The sequence below is a fragment of the Lathamus discolor genome, chromosome 4, assembly GCF_037157495.1.
Source record: "Lathamus discolor isolate bLatDis1 chromosome 4, bLatDis1.hap1, whole genome shotgun sequence".
Taxonomy (NCBI): Eukaryota; Metazoa; Chordata; class Aves; order Psittaciformes; family Psittacidae; genus Lathamus; species Lathamus discolor.
Genome location: NC_088887.1, coordinates 5,760,113 through 5,778,765, shown reverse-complemented (window position 1 = coordinate 5,778,765; position 18,653 = coordinate 5,760,113). Strand labels below are relative to the sequence as shown.

At 44.6% G+C, this 18,653-nt stretch overlaps 2 protein-coding genes and 1 long non-coding RNA gene across 4 annotated transcripts in view; 2 read left to right on the top strand and 1 right to left on the bottom strand.

The window, feature by feature from the left end:
* The window catches only part of CLCN1 (chloride voltage-gated channel 1), a 51,124-nt gene extending 49,257 nt beyond the window's left edge, over positions 1 to 1,867 (top strand). The window contains exon 23 of the mRNA XM_065676058.1: positions 138 to 1,867. Coding sequence (XP_065532130.1) covers positions 138 to 530 — 393 coding nt within the window. The 3' untranslated portion in view covers positions 531 to 1,867. The remainder of the gene's footprint in view (positions 1 to 137) is intronic.
* A 9,559-nt stretch (positions 1,868 to 11,426) lies between these two features.
* LOC136012947 (uncharacterized) lies at positions 11,427 to 17,413 on the top strand. The gene is made up of 3 exons (XR_010612087.1): positions 11,427 to 11,537; positions 13,622 to 13,699; positions 13,795 to 17,413. It is a non-coding gene; the product is annotated as an uncharacterized LOC136012947 (long non-coding RNA).
* FAM131B (family with sequence similarity 131 member B) overlaps positions 15,317 to 18,653 on the bottom strand; it is a 40,396-nt gene continuing 37,059 nt past the window's right edge. For both annotated transcript variants that reach the window (XM_065676057.1, XM_065676056.1), the window contains exons 4-7: positions 17,986 to 18,079; positions 17,213 to 17,410; positions 16,752 to 16,895; positions 15,317 to 16,331 (exon numbers count right to left, since the gene is read on the bottom strand). In XM_065676057.1, the coding sequence (XP_065532129.1) occupies positions 15,793 to 16,331; positions 16,752 to 16,895; positions 17,213 to 17,410; positions 17,986 to 18,079 (975 nt within the window). In that variant the 3' untranslated portion in view covers positions 15,317 to 15,792. The remainder of the gene's footprint in view (positions 16,332 to 16,751; positions 16,896 to 17,212; positions 17,411 to 17,985; positions 18,080 to 18,653) is intronic.

Genomic DNA, 18,653 nt, shown 5'->3' with positions numbered 1-18,653 from the left:
CTCCACAGGCCCCGGAGGTAGAGCTGTGACTCTCTCTAGTTGTGATTCCTTTACCCTGGAGAGTAGATGAACTGCTGGGTAGGGCTGGGTCAGCCTCCCTCTCATCCATTTTTGCTGAGCTTTTTCTCTTCTCGTAGCTCCAGAAGGCAATAGAGGGCTCCACACGCTCCGGGGTTCGCCTGCGCCCACCACTTGCCAGCTTCCGTGATACCAACCGGAATTCCATCAGCACGGAGAAGGCCACTCAGGCCACTCAGGCGTGGAGCCGACAGGACAACTCCATGGCGGCAGCACAGCAAGCAGCAGACTTGCGCACAGAGAGCCCACTGCTTCCCAGCACGCACTCCCCCCAGCACTCACACTTCCATGAAGAGGAGGAAGTCCCATTCTCCACTTCTGCCACCGATACCGAGTCGGAAGAGATGGAGCTGACAGGGCCAGTTGCTGAAAACATCTCAGACATCCTCAAGGACATAAGCCTACGCTCCACTGACCTGGATGAGGATGAAGATGAGGATGTCCCCTTATAGCTGGTGTGAGGGGAGTAGTCATTCACACTCTTCAGTTGAGCCAGTTTTCTTGTGTTTGCTCCTCAAAGAGAAGCTTTTGGATGTTCTTTGCAATCGCCACAGAGGATTGATTCAGCTGGGAGAAGGGGCATCAGACTGACCCTTTCTACTGCTGCTCTCTGTCTGTGGAAAGAGTATTGGACTATATGGGTGTGTGCAGGAGTCAGGTGAGGACTGCAAGGTGGTTAAGATTGGGCTTACAATACTTAGGCTTCTGCCATGTTTATATAACATGGTAGAAGGGATTGTAACAGGACACAAATACTGCTGGGCACCATCGGGATGCTCTGGTTCAATCTGCCATGTGGAAACTGGAGAAGGAGCAGCTTTTCTCATTCTCAATTGGTGTCATCTTGGAATTGGTGTCATCTGTGTCACAGCTGGCTGCACATACCAGTGTCAACACAGCCAAACCTCCAGCCTAGGAGCATATTGCTGCTTCTGACTGCAATCCTGTCCATGTTGCCACAGTTCCTCTAGCTCTTATCTTGCATCCCCCCCAACATTCCCATGTAGAACATTTTTCCTCTTTCTCAGTTTTAACTCTGGGGTTTTCTTGGGTGGGTGTGCAGTTAGGAGCTTCTCCTCTGTCCTTTAGCTGAGCCATGCCCTAAAAATAGATAGGAGGAAAATATTTAGTCTGTGTCTCATGTCTTGAATTCAGCCAGGGCTCTAAGAAAAGCACTGTAAGGGAGGAAAGCCTCTTTGTTTGCCCATCATGTCTGGAATCTTTAAATAGAATGGGAAACTCTTAAGTGGGGGCATCCTCAGTGTTGGAGGAAGAGGAGTGAACCAGCCTGTGTGCACCTGTATTTCAAGTACCTGTGTCTGTCTCTCTGAATCACCATTTTTACAAAGTTACAGTCTTAAAATAGAGGAACTAAATACGGAATTACGGAACGTTAGCAGGCTGACAAGAACTACAGCAGAGGGAAGCCACATTCCCTACACCTTGAAAACAGGTTTATCCCTGAAAATTCCTGCTCTCTTTCCTGGTAATTCCACCCTGCCTCCTTTCCACATAGTTCTGCGTATCTGGAATTCCAGCTCTCACTTTTTCCAGCTTGTCTCCATTGTGACTAACAGTAAAGACCTCAGCCCTTGTCTGCAGCATCCCCGTCTATTCCAGTTCTAAATCTGGAGCAGATCTTGATCTCTGTCTTGCAAAAAGATGTCAGTTTGTGTCATGCATGCAAAACCTCAGCATCCGAAGGTAAGATGCTGCTTCGTTTAACTCACTGGCCTTGTGAGGTTTTCTCAGTAAAGAGGCAAAATCAAATCCTGTGTCTTTTGTGGCTTTCCTGTAACATTCTACATTTCTTTCTGTCACATTTCTGGTGTGTCATAGCATTCAGATGAAGTCCCATTGGATGTGTTTGCACTTACCAGCAACAGAGAAGAAATTTAGGCTCTGTGAGTATGTTCTTGGAGGGTATTCTCCCCGATGCTGGGCCACATCCTGATATTAGCAAAGCATCACCTAACTCAGAGGGACCAGTTTCACCTTAATGGGTGATTTTTCATAAGCTGTCTCAGGAGCACGTAAAAACCATTCCTTCTAACCCAGTCTCTCAAGGAAAATTCCCTCTTGGCTTTAACGCCAAGGATTGACCTTGCGCCAGTTCCTCTCTGATGATGCTCATGGGTGAGAGAGTCTGTGACAAGGGAAATCTCCCCTACCTGGGTATAAGGAACATGAGCTGTTCCTTAATGAGGGAGAGATTTGGTTTTGCTGTCTGGAATTCAGAGCCCACCAGCTCCACATTGTGTTTGACACACGATCCCCCTCTATAAGCTAACTGGGACCAGCCCTTCCCTGGCTAAATGATCTCCTCTGACATCACCCTGTCCTTGTGAGAAGATTGTGGTGATCTGAGAGCCTCTTGCGCACACCAGCTGCTTGCCTCCACCGGAGGGTTGTGGCACATTTCTAGCTGCCAGGCATTAGCACACAGCCTCCTTCCTACCTTTGTGTCACCTTCCCCTGCCTACAGAGAAGGGGCAAAGTAACTGCTGTCTTTCCTCAGGGAACAGTGGTAGTGTTTTAAGGGAGTGCAGGGGAAAGGCCGTTCCTTTTAAAAACACATAAATGTGTGGGGAGTGGCAACTCTGAGACCAAATCTGACCTGAGGATCCACGCGCCCTCAGGAAGGACAACTTTCTGCACGTCAGCCCCTGCCTCATTGTACTACGCCAAGTACAAGACTTGCATTTTGCAGCTGAGCTCTGAGACAAGGAGAAATTTTGAGGCAGGAGTCAATACACCTCCCCCTCCTCTCTCCTGAATACAGAGCTATGTTCTACTCCAGTCCCACACTTCTCCTACGGTGTGTTACAGAAGAACTGGGATCTGACTGGCTGAGAAAGCAGATGGAGTCTAAATCAAAGCCAGAGTGTGTGTGAGTCATGACAGACAGATTGTGAGCTGGGGGAGATGAAGCTGGAACAAAAATTATGCACATGGAAAGGCTTGGGGAGCTCCGAGTAAGACACAGGCTAACCTGGAAAGCTTCTTGAGCCCTTCACCTGAGAGTACAAGCACAAACACACGCATATGCACATGCACATCTCTCTCCATTCCTATTGCCTTTAGCTATTCCGGAGTTACCATGAGGAGCTGGACTGCTCTCTGTGGGGAAGCTGGAAGGTGAGTGTTACTGCTGCTCTCTGGAGGTACTACTGAAGATTCATTCCAGGCATGGCTTCACCCCTGGCGCAGAAGCAGCGTTCATCTGTACCATTTTCTCACCTGGAGAGAAGTATGTATAAATACTTCTGTGTGTAGGGAGCCAAGAGGGGACAAAGTACATCCTGCAAAGATGGTTTGCGATGGCTGAAGATGTTTCCACTTCTGTTTTATGAATACAGTCTTCGCTGAGCTAATGCTGAGTACTGTAATAGGTGTGAAATGTGCGGTAAACTGACACAGGACCTTTGTCAAGGGAACTCTAAGCTTGACCCTCTCAGGCAATCCCAGCAGGCCCCCTCAAAGCTTAAACTTAAAAGCTTTGTCCAGCGAAGTCACACTGGTCTATCACTCTAAAACCCACATCTCTCATCCTACCCAAGTAGCACAGACTTGGCTACCCTACACACACAAATCAGTTTTGCTCTGATTCAGAATGTCTCCAGAATTTGCATCAGCACTGAAGCCTTCCCTTTCCATGGGGAAGTCAAATCTCAGATCTGCCCCCAAAAGTCCAAGCACAAACCTCAAAAACCAAGTAGCTCTGAGGCCGCTTTAAAGCACAGAAGCTTGCTTTTCTCCTTAATGGCACGTGCAGTTGCATAGAATCATTATTTTAATCAGAGATTCATGCTACACCAGGCTTGCTGCTACCACTCAAAGCACTAAAATAGAGCTGATCTTTTTCACCATTTTCAACTCCAAACACGTGTGGAACTACATTTGGTACCCGACATATAATAGTCTGAGAACAACATGATACTGAAAAATATCCATCCGAGCAGAAGATGTTGGGAAAACACTACCACCACCACCACAAATAGTAAAAAACTCCTTTGACCTTGTATCTTCAAGATTAAATTAGTCTTGAGCTCATCTAATTGCCATTTACTGATACTCTGTTGATGAAGGCAAGAGGTTACCTATTAAATTTTAATCTAGCAAAAAGCTGAACCCTTCCTTTTCCATGGCATGTGAAAGCAGACGTCTTATTGCTAAATTCATCAATATAAAGAATTGAAAAGAAAGAAGTAAGACTTAAGGTTGACAAGACAACAGATAGGGCTTTGGGTAGCTATGACAGGTCTAAGAGACTTGGTCATGATTAGGATGAAGGAGAAAATGCATGAAGATGGACAACAAGAACAGTCTACCTGGACAATGTAACTTTGGTTGACAAATTGCTTCAGACTAAAGAAGTTCTAGCTTGTTAACCCTATGGACAAAACCAGTCAGTGCAAGCAGAAATAGAGACAGAATCAAGAGTTCAGAAAAATAACTCTCCCCATCTCCCCAGCTATGAACACAATGTATAGAATGGTGTCTTTTGTAGCCAGAGAGTACAAGACACTTGAGAGTACAAGTACAACAAGCAGCTGAGCAAGTAAAGATCCCTCTTGGACAAATGAGTCTAACCCAGAAAGGGTGTAATTAAAACCACACTATTAAAAATGCTGTTACAGCAAGTGCTAAGTTTTTCATGGCCACATAAGCAAAGATTGGGGCACATAACAATATAATCAGCACTGGAAACCAACAATCCATATTTCTGCACAAAAGCCATGCCTGGGCAGTAGCATTCTCAAATAGAGAAAAAACTGTTTTACCTTAAGCCATGTGGTGCAAAATGTTTGAGGCTTTATTTGTGGGAGGGAAGCTTAAACTCGTCCTGACCACCAACCACAGCCTCTCCTTGTGTGCCCGCAAACCCCCAGACTGGACAGACAACCCTGTGCACATGTGCCCAGGGAGGCTGTGAGTGCTCCATCCCTGGCGGTGTTCAGGGCCAGGTTGGATGAAGCCTTGGGTGGGATGGTTTAGTGTGAGGTGTCCCTGCCCATGGCAGGGGGGTTGGAACTGGATGATCTTGAGGTCCTTTCCAACCCTAACTATTCTATGATTCTGTGATTCTACCCTCACACACAGCCCACCTCTTCCAAATTACGGGTGTGCAATAGCAGGTAGCTCTGTGATTGGGTTGCCTATGCTTTGAGCCACATCTTCTCCCTCAGCTGGCTGAAAGTCAGTGAGTCCTGCGCAGCCTCACAGCATTAAAGACAGTACTGTGGACACTGGGATTAGTGTGCTAGCTAAATGAAGCCAGGCTCTGACAACCTAGTCCTCATTCAAGCACTGGCCTTTCAAATGAGCGTTTGCACACATCCCAGAAGCTTGGGTGTGCTGCTTGTGCAAACATCTGCTGCTCCATAGTAAAAACAGTTACTGAAACGTATCTGGCCAACTTGAAGGATTGCACCTGACATGGAGGACAAAGGATGTTGAGGCAAATTCATAAAGGAAACAGAATATAAAGAAATGAAAATGTGACTTGTCTGCTGTACATGAACAACAGCTTAAAAGCTGCTAATAGCTATTTACTGAATAGCTACTTACTTAGTTTGAAGAACAGAAGGTAAAAATAGAAGACCTATTAAGATATGTTCAGAACTAAAGTCACACAAAAGCAAGTTAAGACGCTTGCAGTTTTTCCACACAGAAATGAGTGCAAAAGACAGCAATGGAAGGTTTATGAGGAATTTGCAAGAAAAAAGTAAATCTGCTTTCTCCCACTTTAGCAAATGAGCTGTGAAAAGAAATGGGAGCTGTGAGATGTTGGATTATGACCAAATATGCCACAGAATCTTATGCTTAAACCAAATTTGCTGTTTCTCTGTCTGAGGAGCTGCACAGAAAATACCCTTGCAGCTGGCAAAGTGCAGAGCTAGTGAAGTGTGCGGCGAGAACGGTCTTATACCTTTTTATTTACTGTTTTCATTCGCTGCTGGAACATGAGAGCTTGTAAGACAGTAACATAAGAGAAAACGTGTCGTAGATTTGCCATCCAGTCTAAAGAGAAATCAGCAGAAAGCAGAGATCAGCGTTTGGGGCAGATTGGTATCTGAACGAATATAACAGAACGAATTCATGTCAGGGCTAAGCAGCTAAATGCAGAGGAGATGTACTTATCTGAGGGATAACTCTAAACTAGTCTGATGGTAAAATAGTTCTGTTGGGCAAAGCACTCAGCAGCTGCACACCATTCTTTGGAGCATAATGTGAAATGTAAAAGAAGAGACATTCTTCCTATGCAGAGAAGTACGACTTCCAGGTCCAGAGCCATGTTATTTTCACAGAGGCTCACAGCTTAAACATATGTGGAATAACTGATTCCGTTTGACATACCGCAGTTAAAAAACAAGTAGTGACAATTCAGAGGCTGTTTTGAAACAGAAATGTAAAAGAAACCAAAACCCAAGAACCAGGAGCTGGGACACTTACAGGATTGACAAAACCAAATAAGTAAATAAATAAAACCCCAGGAAACAAAACCCTAAAGGAATTAAATATGTGTGTCTCATAGAAGTCACAGTTAATTGTATGAACACAATTATGCAGACATACATACCGAGGGGAGGGTGGAAATCTATTCAGTAGCAAAAGCAGGCAAACTGGAAGGAAGCAAATTAACTTCAAATGGAACACAGACAGCAAAGATTAGCTGAATAAAGCAGGACAAGTGACACTGCTTAGCCCCTGTAAGAACCAGTGGAAAAGTGTCAGTATCTTCACACAGGAAATGGGTATCTTTTAAGGATAGAACTTAAAATTCTTGTATGGTAAAAAAAAGAGCTACTAGATATGGCCTAATGGCCTGCCTACATCAGAAGCAGATGATACAACGATGTTGGAAGTGCAGAGATGCTCCTCTCCCTCTGGATCAACCAATTCCCCAACCTGCTATGAGACCAACAGCCTGAGAAGCACTGATATAAAACTGAAATGTGAACCCGCAGTCTTGCTACCCAGTGCCAGTCCCTTTTCCAACCCCAGCATCAGACTCTTCCTCTTTGTGTCCTGTCCTAACCTGCTGCTGTGAAACTTCCATCCAGCTCTGTACCAGACGCGTCTGTGTCACCAACATCAGGACAAACCTTACGTGTATTATCTGGAAAGTGCTGTTTCAGTGTTAACAGCAGGAAAACTCACTCTGTGCTAAACTAGAGAGTCCCATTGATGTGATGCTATCACCAAATCTTCCACAATGGCCTGGCATTTATGTCACAGGCACGTAAGAGTTTTTAGCCCTGCGAAGTCAACCGAGTGATGTTCTTATCTTCTTAATTAGAAATAATGTATCATATATTTCCTGCTCTGGAATGTTTCTTCAAGCCACCATGGATCCTTTTCAATGTCCTCCATCAGACTATCTCATTGAGACCCACCCCCTCTTCCTAGGGATCCTCTTTCCTCAGACGCAACTCCCCTGGAACCAGTCCCACAGAAATAAAACACTTCCACCAGCCAGGACGGCAAGACCACATTCTGTTTAATAACAACTCCATAAAGGACTGTACATGCTATTTTGAGCTACCTCCCCTCCTTTACTGTGGTTGCTGCCACATACAGGCATGGAGGTGTATAGTGCCATATATTTTCCTAAGTCTATATGCAGTGTGTGTACATGTATGTATGTGGTTGTACATGTATGTATTTATATAGCTTTCCAGAAGTGTTATCTCATAAGTCACATTATCAAAACATGCGAAGTATATCCAACAAAAAATTTTCAGGCAAACATGTTTTGGAGCTGGAAGAGCAAAGGCAAATCAAGACTCATTTTAGTTACTAAGGGCTAATGTGGGACAAGTAAGGATGAAAGCTTTCAATACTGGGTCCCTTTCCCTTTATGGTTTTCTTCCATTTAGTACTTTTCCCCCAAACATCAATGCACCTCTGTAAACACTAGCCTGAAAGAAAACATACAATCACCATGCAGCTACCCCCTACAGAAAATGTTTACAGGCTCTGTAAGCTCTTTAAAATTGCTTTGCAACAACCTCTGTTGTCCCATACACTTAATGCTAAAGCAGTTTCAGATACTGAGAATATAACATTTGAAGACCCAAGTCTTTAGCGATTCTTAAACATGCTTCAGGAATCCATTCCGCATGCCACTGAGACTCCCATCCACCACCCTTTTACCTCCCACATCCTCAGGCTGTACCCTCCCATATCTGCAAACAGCTGAAACAAGAGAAACCCTGTTCCCCATAAAATTACTTTGGAGTCCAAATTTTATAGCGTAGGGATTCCCAGAGACGCCCAACCATGCACGACATCCACAAATCAGAGAAGAAAAAATGAAGCCAAATAAGAATATATACCTGCAAAAGAGGTTTTGGCTTGCTACATTGCTCACACATGCAGTATCTGAAAAGAAGGGAAGTCCACCTGCACTGGGAACATGGCAGAGTTCTGGAAAAGGGTTCTCAACCTTCTGACCTCCAACTCATGACTGAATTTCCATGTCCAATGAAAATGAAAGCCAGGGAATCTGGACTAGATGCCTTTACCTTATTTGAAGTAAATCTTGGTGCACGATCTTGTCTCCGTAATGGAGGAAAGCCTTTTTAGATGTTTTTGTCTTGCTAGCATGGATATTTGATCCCTTATGGTAAAGCAAAAACAAGACTTGGTTTCAGAGGGCATTACAATGTCCCCAGTCAATGGAGATGAGGAAGATCCTCAGTAGCATTCTTTCCACAGAATACTGCAATCTCTCTCTTCCTGGAAGACAGCAGCTACTACTCATCAGTAGTAGCTCCTAAGGGAGGTTAGAGCTAGATGATCTTTAAGGTCCCTTCAAACCCAAACCACACTATGATTCTATAATATCTGCAATGAGAACAGTCTTGATAAAGTCTTTATGGTTTTAGTAAGCAAACTCTTTCTCAGAGAGTGACTGCCTGACTACATTTTTTCTCTTCCAACAATGTGCATCTGCACCAGAAAAATACATCTTTTTGTTGTTTCTTTGTTTTTCTTTTCCTGCACAAACAAACACCAATGATGGCTGAGCTGCTCTTGATTTTCAAGGAAAAGATAACACTTTGTTCTGCTTATGCTGCAGAAAAATGTCAGTGCAAGGATATCAAATAGACCCTAATTCTCTAAGCACAGGTCTTCCAATGTCTACTTGTTAACACCATAACCATCTGTGTCCATCCCTACCCCAGTGAATTCATGAAGCTGGCTGTGCTGCTGAGAGAGTGTAGTGTCCCAGCCAGCCTTGCCCAGGTCCATGACACGTTCTGGGACAGAGACACATTGATCTGGCACAGATGTCCTGCTCTTCTCTGCTGCTCCTGTGCAGGTGGTTCTCTGCTACTTAGCCTGGAAAAAGCCTATGATATAAAAGAGGCACCTGACGTTGACTTTACAGCTTGCATTCATATTTGAGACTGTGCTTTAATGACTGTAGGCTGTCCTACACATACATTTAGTTCTAATAGGCACTACTTTACTCGCATTTCCCTGTTTATTTTTCTTATCCCTGAGCCATGGCATAGAAACCTTTCCCTGTCAGATTGCTACAAGGGAAGAGAATCAAAGATGAAACTTCTTTATATTTTCCTAGGTGTACTGGCATCAGCTGCTGAAAATCCCTGTATTTGAATGGTGGTTGGTTTGTCTGGTTGGTTTTCTTTCCTTTCTTTTCATTTCCCTTTTGGAAAAAGTTAAACAGTTTCTTTAAGGGAAATCCCAGCTTGCTTATAGTTGTACAAGGAACATGGGACATTCCATCTGGGAGAAATGAGAAGGAAGAGCTTAGACTATGCCAATGTTGCTCTGCTCTCTACAAAATTTAGAGGTGGATTTATTTTAGTCTGTTTCTCCTTCTAGGCAATTATCGATACAGCAGTTAAGGCAAACTGAGCTAAATTTAGATATTTGGGGTTGCCAGTGAGCACAGATCACACATTATCTTCATTTGGACAGTGACTAAGTTCCTATTTGGTGTATTTCTCATGTGATTTCCCTGAAGAATTAAGTATATTGTGGAGTGTTTTGCAACCGTGATGAAAAAGAAGCCAGCAGGTGCCCAAATTCAGGGAGGTCTCTTTCCTACCACTGTGTCTTTCAGAAAGAAGTGTGGCTTGGACCAAGGAGTACTCTAAGCTACACCAACCCTCGAGCTAGAGCTTGTGTAGCAATTCTATAACTGAGCCCATTCTGCCTGGAGTCTGCCATAGTAAATATAAGATATCAAGCCTTTCTTGATCTTTTCCCAAGCCTTTCTCTCAATGTCTTTCCCTCTCTGGCTAGACTTCTCCTTGCTATTGCACTATTGCACAGAGCAGACAAAGTTGTCCACAAGCCTGTATTGTCGCACGCTGCTTTGCCTCACCACCATACCTCATACCTTTGTGAAATGAAGAGAATAGTTTCTTCCTCTCTGGTTCTCTGGGCCTACAACTAATAGTTTTCAGTTGTTGTACACAGTACATCATGCACAGGCTCTGCCTAGGTGTGAAGTGCCATTCTGGATCTCACACTAAACTGGAACTAGCTTAAAGTTAGGGAGAAACCTCACGTCCAACAGCTGTGCTTCACTCCTGCACAAGGCTCTGCCTCTTGCCATTACAGGAGAAGACTTACCAATTAGCTGCTATGGACCACTGAGTGCATATGATATTTGTGCATGTTAATTTTACTAATTCTATGCATATATCACGTTACTCATCTCCTCCTGCCCGATTGCAAGGGTTTATCTCAAAGGAGCCTGTGGAAGGGGAGAGAATAGTGAGGGAGATAAAAGGGCATTAAAATAACAACAAAATCCAAATCAGGTAAGAGCATACTAGGAATTCAAAGGAAAACACCAGAGAAGGAAGGGGGGAATATGTCCTCCCTGGTACCCTGGCTGGGTTTATTCTTTTCAAACAGATATTTTACAATCAGCTTAAGCTAATTTAAATTGCATCTGCAACCAAAGAATATTCTTCAGCATAACTATCTGCACACTTCTCCAGCCCACAGCAATGCTTGCCTTACCGAGTAAACCAATACAAGGAGCTGATCCCACTGAAATCCTTATCTTGTCAAGAGACTGGGTTAGTTTTCAATGGGGCCAGTTTCTGAGCAGCCAAATGAGTGTCAGCACTGTGCTTCTTAGGCAGTAGAAGTATACAGCTGGTGGTGACAGAAGGGAGGAGGCATGACAGCTCTTTTTAGCAGCTTAGACTCATCATGAAGATGCCATTTCAAAGTGCACTTTCCCAGTCTCCCTAACCCGATACAAAGGCCAGCTGCTGAGACCAGTGCTGCCTCTCCCTCTGCTCACAGCTGTTCCCTCTTCACTTTAATGGTAAGCCAAAAGTGCTTTGGCTTGCTGTGGGGTCAGCTGTGTACCAGCACCTGCACAAGAATTACAGATGGGAGGTGAGCACAGTCAGGACAGAGAGCTGCCTTCTTCATAGCAGCTTACTGCTTGATCAGAGGTATGGATAAACCCTGTTTTCTGCTGCAAGCCTATCATGAAAGGGGATGTCAAAGTTTCTAAGGGGGAAAAGCAAGTGGGTGACTTGTCAGCAGCTTCCTGGAAGCAGATGATTTAGAGGCAGAGAATCTGAAAGAAGCAGATTGACTTTTCCACCCCAGAGCCTAAGGTAATGGAGTTGAAGAGAACTCACAAGGCTTGTAAGGAAAGCTTGAGATTTATATAAAAGAAAAACTGATGAAATAGTGTAACTCCTCAGATACAAGCAATCATGGGAAAAGGAACAAGAGAGAATTTGCTTGCAGTGGAATCTGAGATTTTTTTCAGTTATGGTCACTTGTGTTTAAGCCTTCCTGTTTGGCACAGTAATTTCAACAAGCTCCTGCTGAAGATAAAGGCTTGGGGAGAAAGATGGGAATCTTCTACCTCCACTGCTTCAAGAAAACCTCACCTCTTTAGGTTGTGCAGCTCTGCTTTACAAAGGGTTTGTGTACAGGAACAGCAGGGCTCGGTTTCTTAGTAACTGCAGATCAGGGATACTGAGCTTACCTTTCCTTTTTATTTTCGGCCCCACAAATGTGATTTGGGCTCTGAGTATTTGGCTGTACTCTCTCCAACTCATTCCTCCTCACCAGGATAAAAGAACTGCAGGCCAAATTTTGCTCGCAGAGCACCTGTGCCTTCCATATGCTTGAATAGGTGTAGCTATATAATAACAACGGCTTTTCTGGGAAACGTACAGTAGGTTCCAGGTGCCTCTCTCTGATCTTGGATACACACAAGCAGCAGGTCTGTTACATAAGAAAAGGCCAGGTTATACAAACCATTGTCCATTTGCAGAGATTCAAACTGCCTCTCCAGCTCAGCTCAGGATGCTCGCTTGGGTAGCAAGTGTGGATGCATGGGCAGACCTGCTCTCCCCAGTCAAGCTTGTGGCAAGTGTAGATACGTTTCTCTTTTGGATTGCAGGGAGGTCATGGTAAACAGCCTTTTTGGGTGAGAGGTTTTGGTTTTTTTGGGGGGTGGGGGGGTGGTTTGGGTTTATGGAGTTTTTTTTTTACTTTTTTGGGGGGGGGCTTAGGGGGGTTGTTTTTTCCCTTTTTTCCAGAAAAAGGCTGAAATTGTATTTTTCACAGAAAGTCAAGACCTTTATGAAAAAAAATGTATTGAATTTAGTAAGCTTGAAAGACATTTATAGAGAGTAGTGTTCAAACCAGTCTGAATGTTTTAGTCTATCTACACAAGTTACAGAACTACACAGCAGGGTATAATTTTCTATCCCTTTCCACAGAGGTTAGAAAACTCTACAAATAGGTTTTGTCTCCCTATTGAACTCCATAGAATCTCCTACAAGGTAATTTTGTTTCCCCACACTTTTTCCCATGTGGCTAATTCCCTGTCAACTGCCTTGTATGGAGATGATGTACATCTTCTAGACATCAGACATCTTAGTAAATGTACCACACATGGCCACATTAAAAGAAGCCATGGACAAGTTGACCCACTTGTCCTATAAACAACACAGAGGGATCATTAGAAGCTACTCTGAAAGTTACCATGAACGTCCAGATTGGTCCTGGAGAGGCACATGAGAACAAAATGGTTTGGAGGAAAAAAACAAGAAGCCACCTAAGTCTTCTCCCATAAAGGAACATGCTGAACCTTTTTGTTCACCTGAAGCCTTAAATAAATAATAAATAAGGAAAAGTTAACACTTACTCATTTGTCATCTGCTGAGGTGCTCTTGGCACTTGTCCCTTCTTGATCTGGCTACTGTGATTTCCTAGGTCCTGCTCCATGGCTAGACCCAAACCAGTTCAGGACAATGAGCTAGCACTGGCCCTGCAAGAGCTGTAGGAGATGATCTTTATCAAGCCTTCCTGCCCAGGGGAGGTTAGCACTTCAATGTGTAAACATCTTTAAAGAGCCATTGAAAGGTCACCATTCAAGAGAAGAGCTACCTCCTTAGAGAGGTGTGAGCATGCTCAAGCAAATGGGTATAAAACAGTGGTCACAAAAGCCTTTATGTCTTACCTACACCAAATTACCAGTCATACTTAAACATCCCAAATGTCTTTCTCTTAGAGGTGCAACAGCGAGGGAAGACTTGGCTGGAAAGACTTGGATGTTCACAGAGGAGACCCTCTTCATGCAGCTGCCTGTGTAAGTGGGGAAAAAGCTGAGTGGGGTAAAGTTCTACCTGAGAGTCCCATCCACACTTTTCATAATTCCTGGATATCATCTGCTTTGCTTGCTAGGAGCGGTCTGAACTCTGACACTCGATGATATTACTTCAGGCACATTATATTCTCCTTAGACATTCTTCCCTGCAAATATGCTGGGACTAAGCCTGAACCAGGGAAGAAGCACGTAGCACTTTCCTGTCATCCAAACAACACACAAAGCCTGAAGAGGAGGCAAAGAACAGACAAATGTGTCATGAATTAAACAGAGTAGATATGAGTCAGTGTAAGTGAGAAAGAGTTGCCCCTGGGACAGTATGGCAGTGCCCAGGCAAATTCCCTTTCCCTAGCTCATCAGATCTAGCTCTGATCTAAACCCATGTTTTGCTGATGCTTCCTTACGAGTGGTATTGCAATTAAAACTCAGCACTTGGTTAATTTCTGCTGGTTCTGTTCACTCCTCCTGCACGATCGATAGCCTTGTACGTTTCTTTAGGTTGCTTTTACCCCTGTTTATTTTCTGGTGAGAGCTCGAAAGGAGACAGTTCTTCCCATTTCCTTTCAAAACCCCTCTCCCTCAAAAGGAGGTCTGTAGAAACATGGCAAGGAATTCCAAGAGACCAAATTCCCCCTGGTCAGTGAACCTTATTTTTTAACAACAACAACAACCAAAAATAGAACCTGTACAAATAGGTAAAACAGCTGAAATCAGCTCTCTCCAGTCCTAAAAAGGAGACGGAAGGGAAAAACCAACAGACCAAGTACTGAGCACTATTTATACTGCTTGGGGGTAGGAAAACGAAAGAAGAAAATATAGCAGGAAGAAGAAATAAATAGGAGGAGAAAACTTCATCTCGACCCTTTTTCTTCCAACTATATTTGGCACTGCAGAGGACAGGCAGAAATGGGAAAGGTGCAGTATCTCTATTGAGTGATGACTGGAGTACAGGTCATTCCCACTATTAACTTGTTAGGAACACTTACGCAGCAATATAAAAAGGTTTAAAAAACCCCAAAACTGAAAACTCCAATGTAAACTGGATCTCTGTGATCTCATAGCTGTACACACTGCTCCTGGATCTGCTGCCTACTCTCTAGGTCTCCCCATACTGCTGGTAAGGGAAAAGACAGAAGGATACAACAGCAGCAGCACCAAGCTGGACATGTTCTCAAGCCCCTGCAAGACTCAGGTTTTATGACTGTCTCCATAGCTGAAAATGTCCTTTCCACTGGCATCAAGTGCCCAATGCCAAAAGGACACAAGGCTCCTGCAGCTCCTGGGAAGGTAGAAATGTCAAGGAAAGAAACAAATAAATGAAAGAGACCAAAGCACGAATATCTGAGAGCAGGGTTAGATTCATATCTGCATCCATTCTTCCATGCCACAGCAGAGCCATGCGCACACAGCTACAACATCTGTACTGCAGCACAACCCGTGCCCACAGAGCGCAGTTTGTATCCATCGAGCCTACAATTTCATATCAAGGTGCTATTGAGGATCTGGTTACCCAGGGAATCTTTCATCTCAGTACAGTCTGTATCAAATACAGCCTTATCCTCTGTATCAGCCACAATCAAAATACTATAGTGCAATCTATATTTGTAAAGCCATATCTTCATTTTAAACCAGTTTATACTCATATATTCTATCAAAGGGGACCATGTCCACAGAGCAACATCCATTCTGCCAAGATGGATTCTAGCCACACAGCTGCTCTCTAGACCATGTCTGTTTCATCAGCAACATCCCCAGTACCAGAAGAGTTTGTATCCACAGCCAAGACTTTGTATTAAAAAGATTTAGAAATTATTTACCAATCCAGACCTCTCCAAGCACCTCACATGTGCTGCCCAGAGCAGTGAAAATCAAAAACGTGTGTCCATGGTAGAGGGGAAGGAAAGGTCTTCGTGTATCAATCACGCTGAGATTTTCCTCTTGTTTAAAAAAATAATTCAATGTCAGGAAGGGAACGTGTGTCTGCTCGGAAGTGTGGGGAGCTGGAGAATCCCTGTAATTTCACCCCTTGCCACCCCTTTCTTGGTTCAGCAGTGATGAGAACTTCACAGAAAGCATCAGTTGTTTGTTTCCCCCTCTTCCTCATCAAAGGACTGCACCCCAGAGGAGGTGACATCTGAGACTTTGCGGCTCAGTGCAGCATGTTCTATCTCCTCTCGAGGAGACAGTGATTCCAGGTCCCGGCACACTGCATCATCCTCCTCTGGAGACGGCTTCTTGTTTAGGAGAGGAGCCTTCTCCAGCTGTGGGTTCCCTTCATCCTCAATGTGGTCCTCCATGTACGTGCTGGACTCTGCCCCACACTGAGCAGTCTGCAGGGGCCACACGTGGACCAGCCCTGTGCTCTGGATGAAGTTCTGCTCCTGCCGCTGTTGCTGCAGCTGCTGCTGCTGGAGAAGGCTGCTCTGAATCAAAATGCTTTCCTGAAGGTTTGTCTGGGATTCATCAAAATTCTGGCCTAAGTAGGAGCCAGTTGCTGGGGAAGCAATGAGCGACTGGTCACTGGCCTCCCAGGCATCAGATGAACCTAAGCAATACATGCCCTGTGAGACGTAGGAGTGAGGCCAACTATCATACTGCGTCTGGGCCATATGCTCTGCAAGTGAAGGAGAGAAAGAACACAGTTAGACACTTTGTCTAAGCCAAGCTGGCTTATACAGATAGTTTATGTGCCTGTGCATGACATTGTACTGTACAGCGTAGATAAATCCTTTAGAGGAGAGGAAAAGTCACTTCTAGGCAGTAGGCAGATGAACTTGGTTATACCCATAACTGACTGCAAGAGCTGGCAGCTTTCCACAGTTGTGCCCAAAAAAAGGCAAAGGAACTGGGCTTTGGAGCCTCGCTGTTAATACTAGATTCCTTGGACAGCTCCACAAACAGGTGATGCCTCTGCTATATCCGAATCACAAAAATTGAGGCTACAGAATAAAACAGAGTAGAGGGAAATAGGGCAATATGAAAACAAGAGGAGGGAAGGGGTGTTCCAAGACTAGCAAGAGGCACCAGGGCTCACCTTGGCTCTCCATTAGTTCTTGATAATTCTCGGAGTAGTTGCCTGCTGGGTTCTCCTGATTTGAGTTTACACTCACATCCTCACCATCCATGGAGGACCAGGCCATGAGAGTTGCCTCAGAAATAGCAAACTGTTCCATCACTCCTGTGCCAAAGGAGACAGGGAGGGGAAGCCGGGATGTGTGAAAGCCTCTACTTCTCATCACACTCTTTAATCTCATCTCTTCATCACACAGTCCCACTCAGCATGTTCCATCCTACCTCAGCAACAGCCATCACCCACAATTGGCCCTCACCCTTTCCACCTCTGCATTCCATTGGCAATACTCCAACCACAGTCTCTCTCTCCTTCAGCCATGTGAACTATCCACAGGCTCTAGGCTCTTACACTTTGGTCCCTCAAGGTTTCTGCTCTGTGAGATCCCAACCAATCCAACCCACATGCCAAGAAGTTAGCGCTACCTGCAAGGAACCGGGCTTCCTTTTCACCATCGCTCAGATCTGAGTAGGCATCAGCGTCTTTGCGTGCTGTCTCATGCGTGTGCTGCTGCTGCTGGCTGTTACCTTTGCCCCAGCCTTGCCATTCAATCATGTGAGCCACCCGGCCTTGGCCCATAGCTGTTGGCTTTGTGACATGGTCCTTCATGCTGCGAGATATCCCTAAGGGGCCAGACGTTAGAAAACAAGGAGGGGCTATTACACAGCTCCAGGGTTGTCTGCCACACTGTTTACCTCTCATGGAAGTGGAGTTTCTCCCTTCCTTTCCTGACAGGGGTCATGCCTGGGGTTGGGTGTCTCCCACCTTTCACTGAATCACTCTCCATCTTTCCTTGAACTGGCTCATAGAAGGAGGAAAAACGGAAACCCCAAATATGAAACACAATTCCCTTCCTTGCCTAGAATCCATTTAGGACAGATTTGGGCATAAAGGATGAAGCCTGGAAGTGAACAAACTGAGAAATAAAATATGGGGTTAATCCCAATGCTGTTTGAGGGTAAGCAATTGAAGATGTTTGAGCTGGGGTTCATGGTGCAAAGCTGACAGGAATAAGACAAAGATGCTCTTTGAAAGGGCAACAACTAAGAGATTACTGTATCTAGGACCATAGCTGTGGATATTCCCCTAAGGCCTCAAAAAGGCAAGACTCAGAAAGGAGCAGTTGGGAGAGCAACAGAGAGGTATGTGAAGAGGCACAAAGGCTGCCAAGGATAAACCCAAATTTTGAGGACCTCACCAGAGAAAGATGATTTAGCCAAAGCCCCAATCCCATAAGCATTGGAGTTGCGTTTCAGTTTGGGGAGGATGGAGGTCGTATCTTCCATGGAGAGCTGAAAAGAGAGAGAATAAGAAAAATTATATACAGAAAGGACAAGAGGAAGCACATTTAAGTGAGAAATAAGTACAAGGACACCAGAAGGTAAGGGGAAGATGTGGAGCAGAAGCAAGCAATAAGAAAAGAAACAAAAGAAGGGAAGGAAAAATTAGAGACTATTTAAGCAGGACGGGATATTGCATAGCATTGGGACTGAGCGAGGCAAGGTCAGTGGGAGATGCAGGATCAGTCAGTGAGAAGCTTCCTTTGGCTGCTGCCAGGCCTCTATAGACATGCTGCACTATTCCCACCTCTGTTAAAGCTGTGAGACGTGGCTGATGGATAATTCAGGGAACTTAAAATGGGGAGCTGACACTGTGATAAGCATGACACAGTAATGCATCATACTAGGCATATTAATTTTTATGTTACTTTTGGTTTTTATTTCTTCTCATATGGTCTTAACACAATGAATGTGACAGCAGCAGTGATGCGTCCTGCAACTACCTGTAAAGAAATGAAGTCTACAGCTCTGCTTAATTCCCTTTACTCTCTTCTCTGTGCTCATCCTCAGTCCCTGAATAACAAGG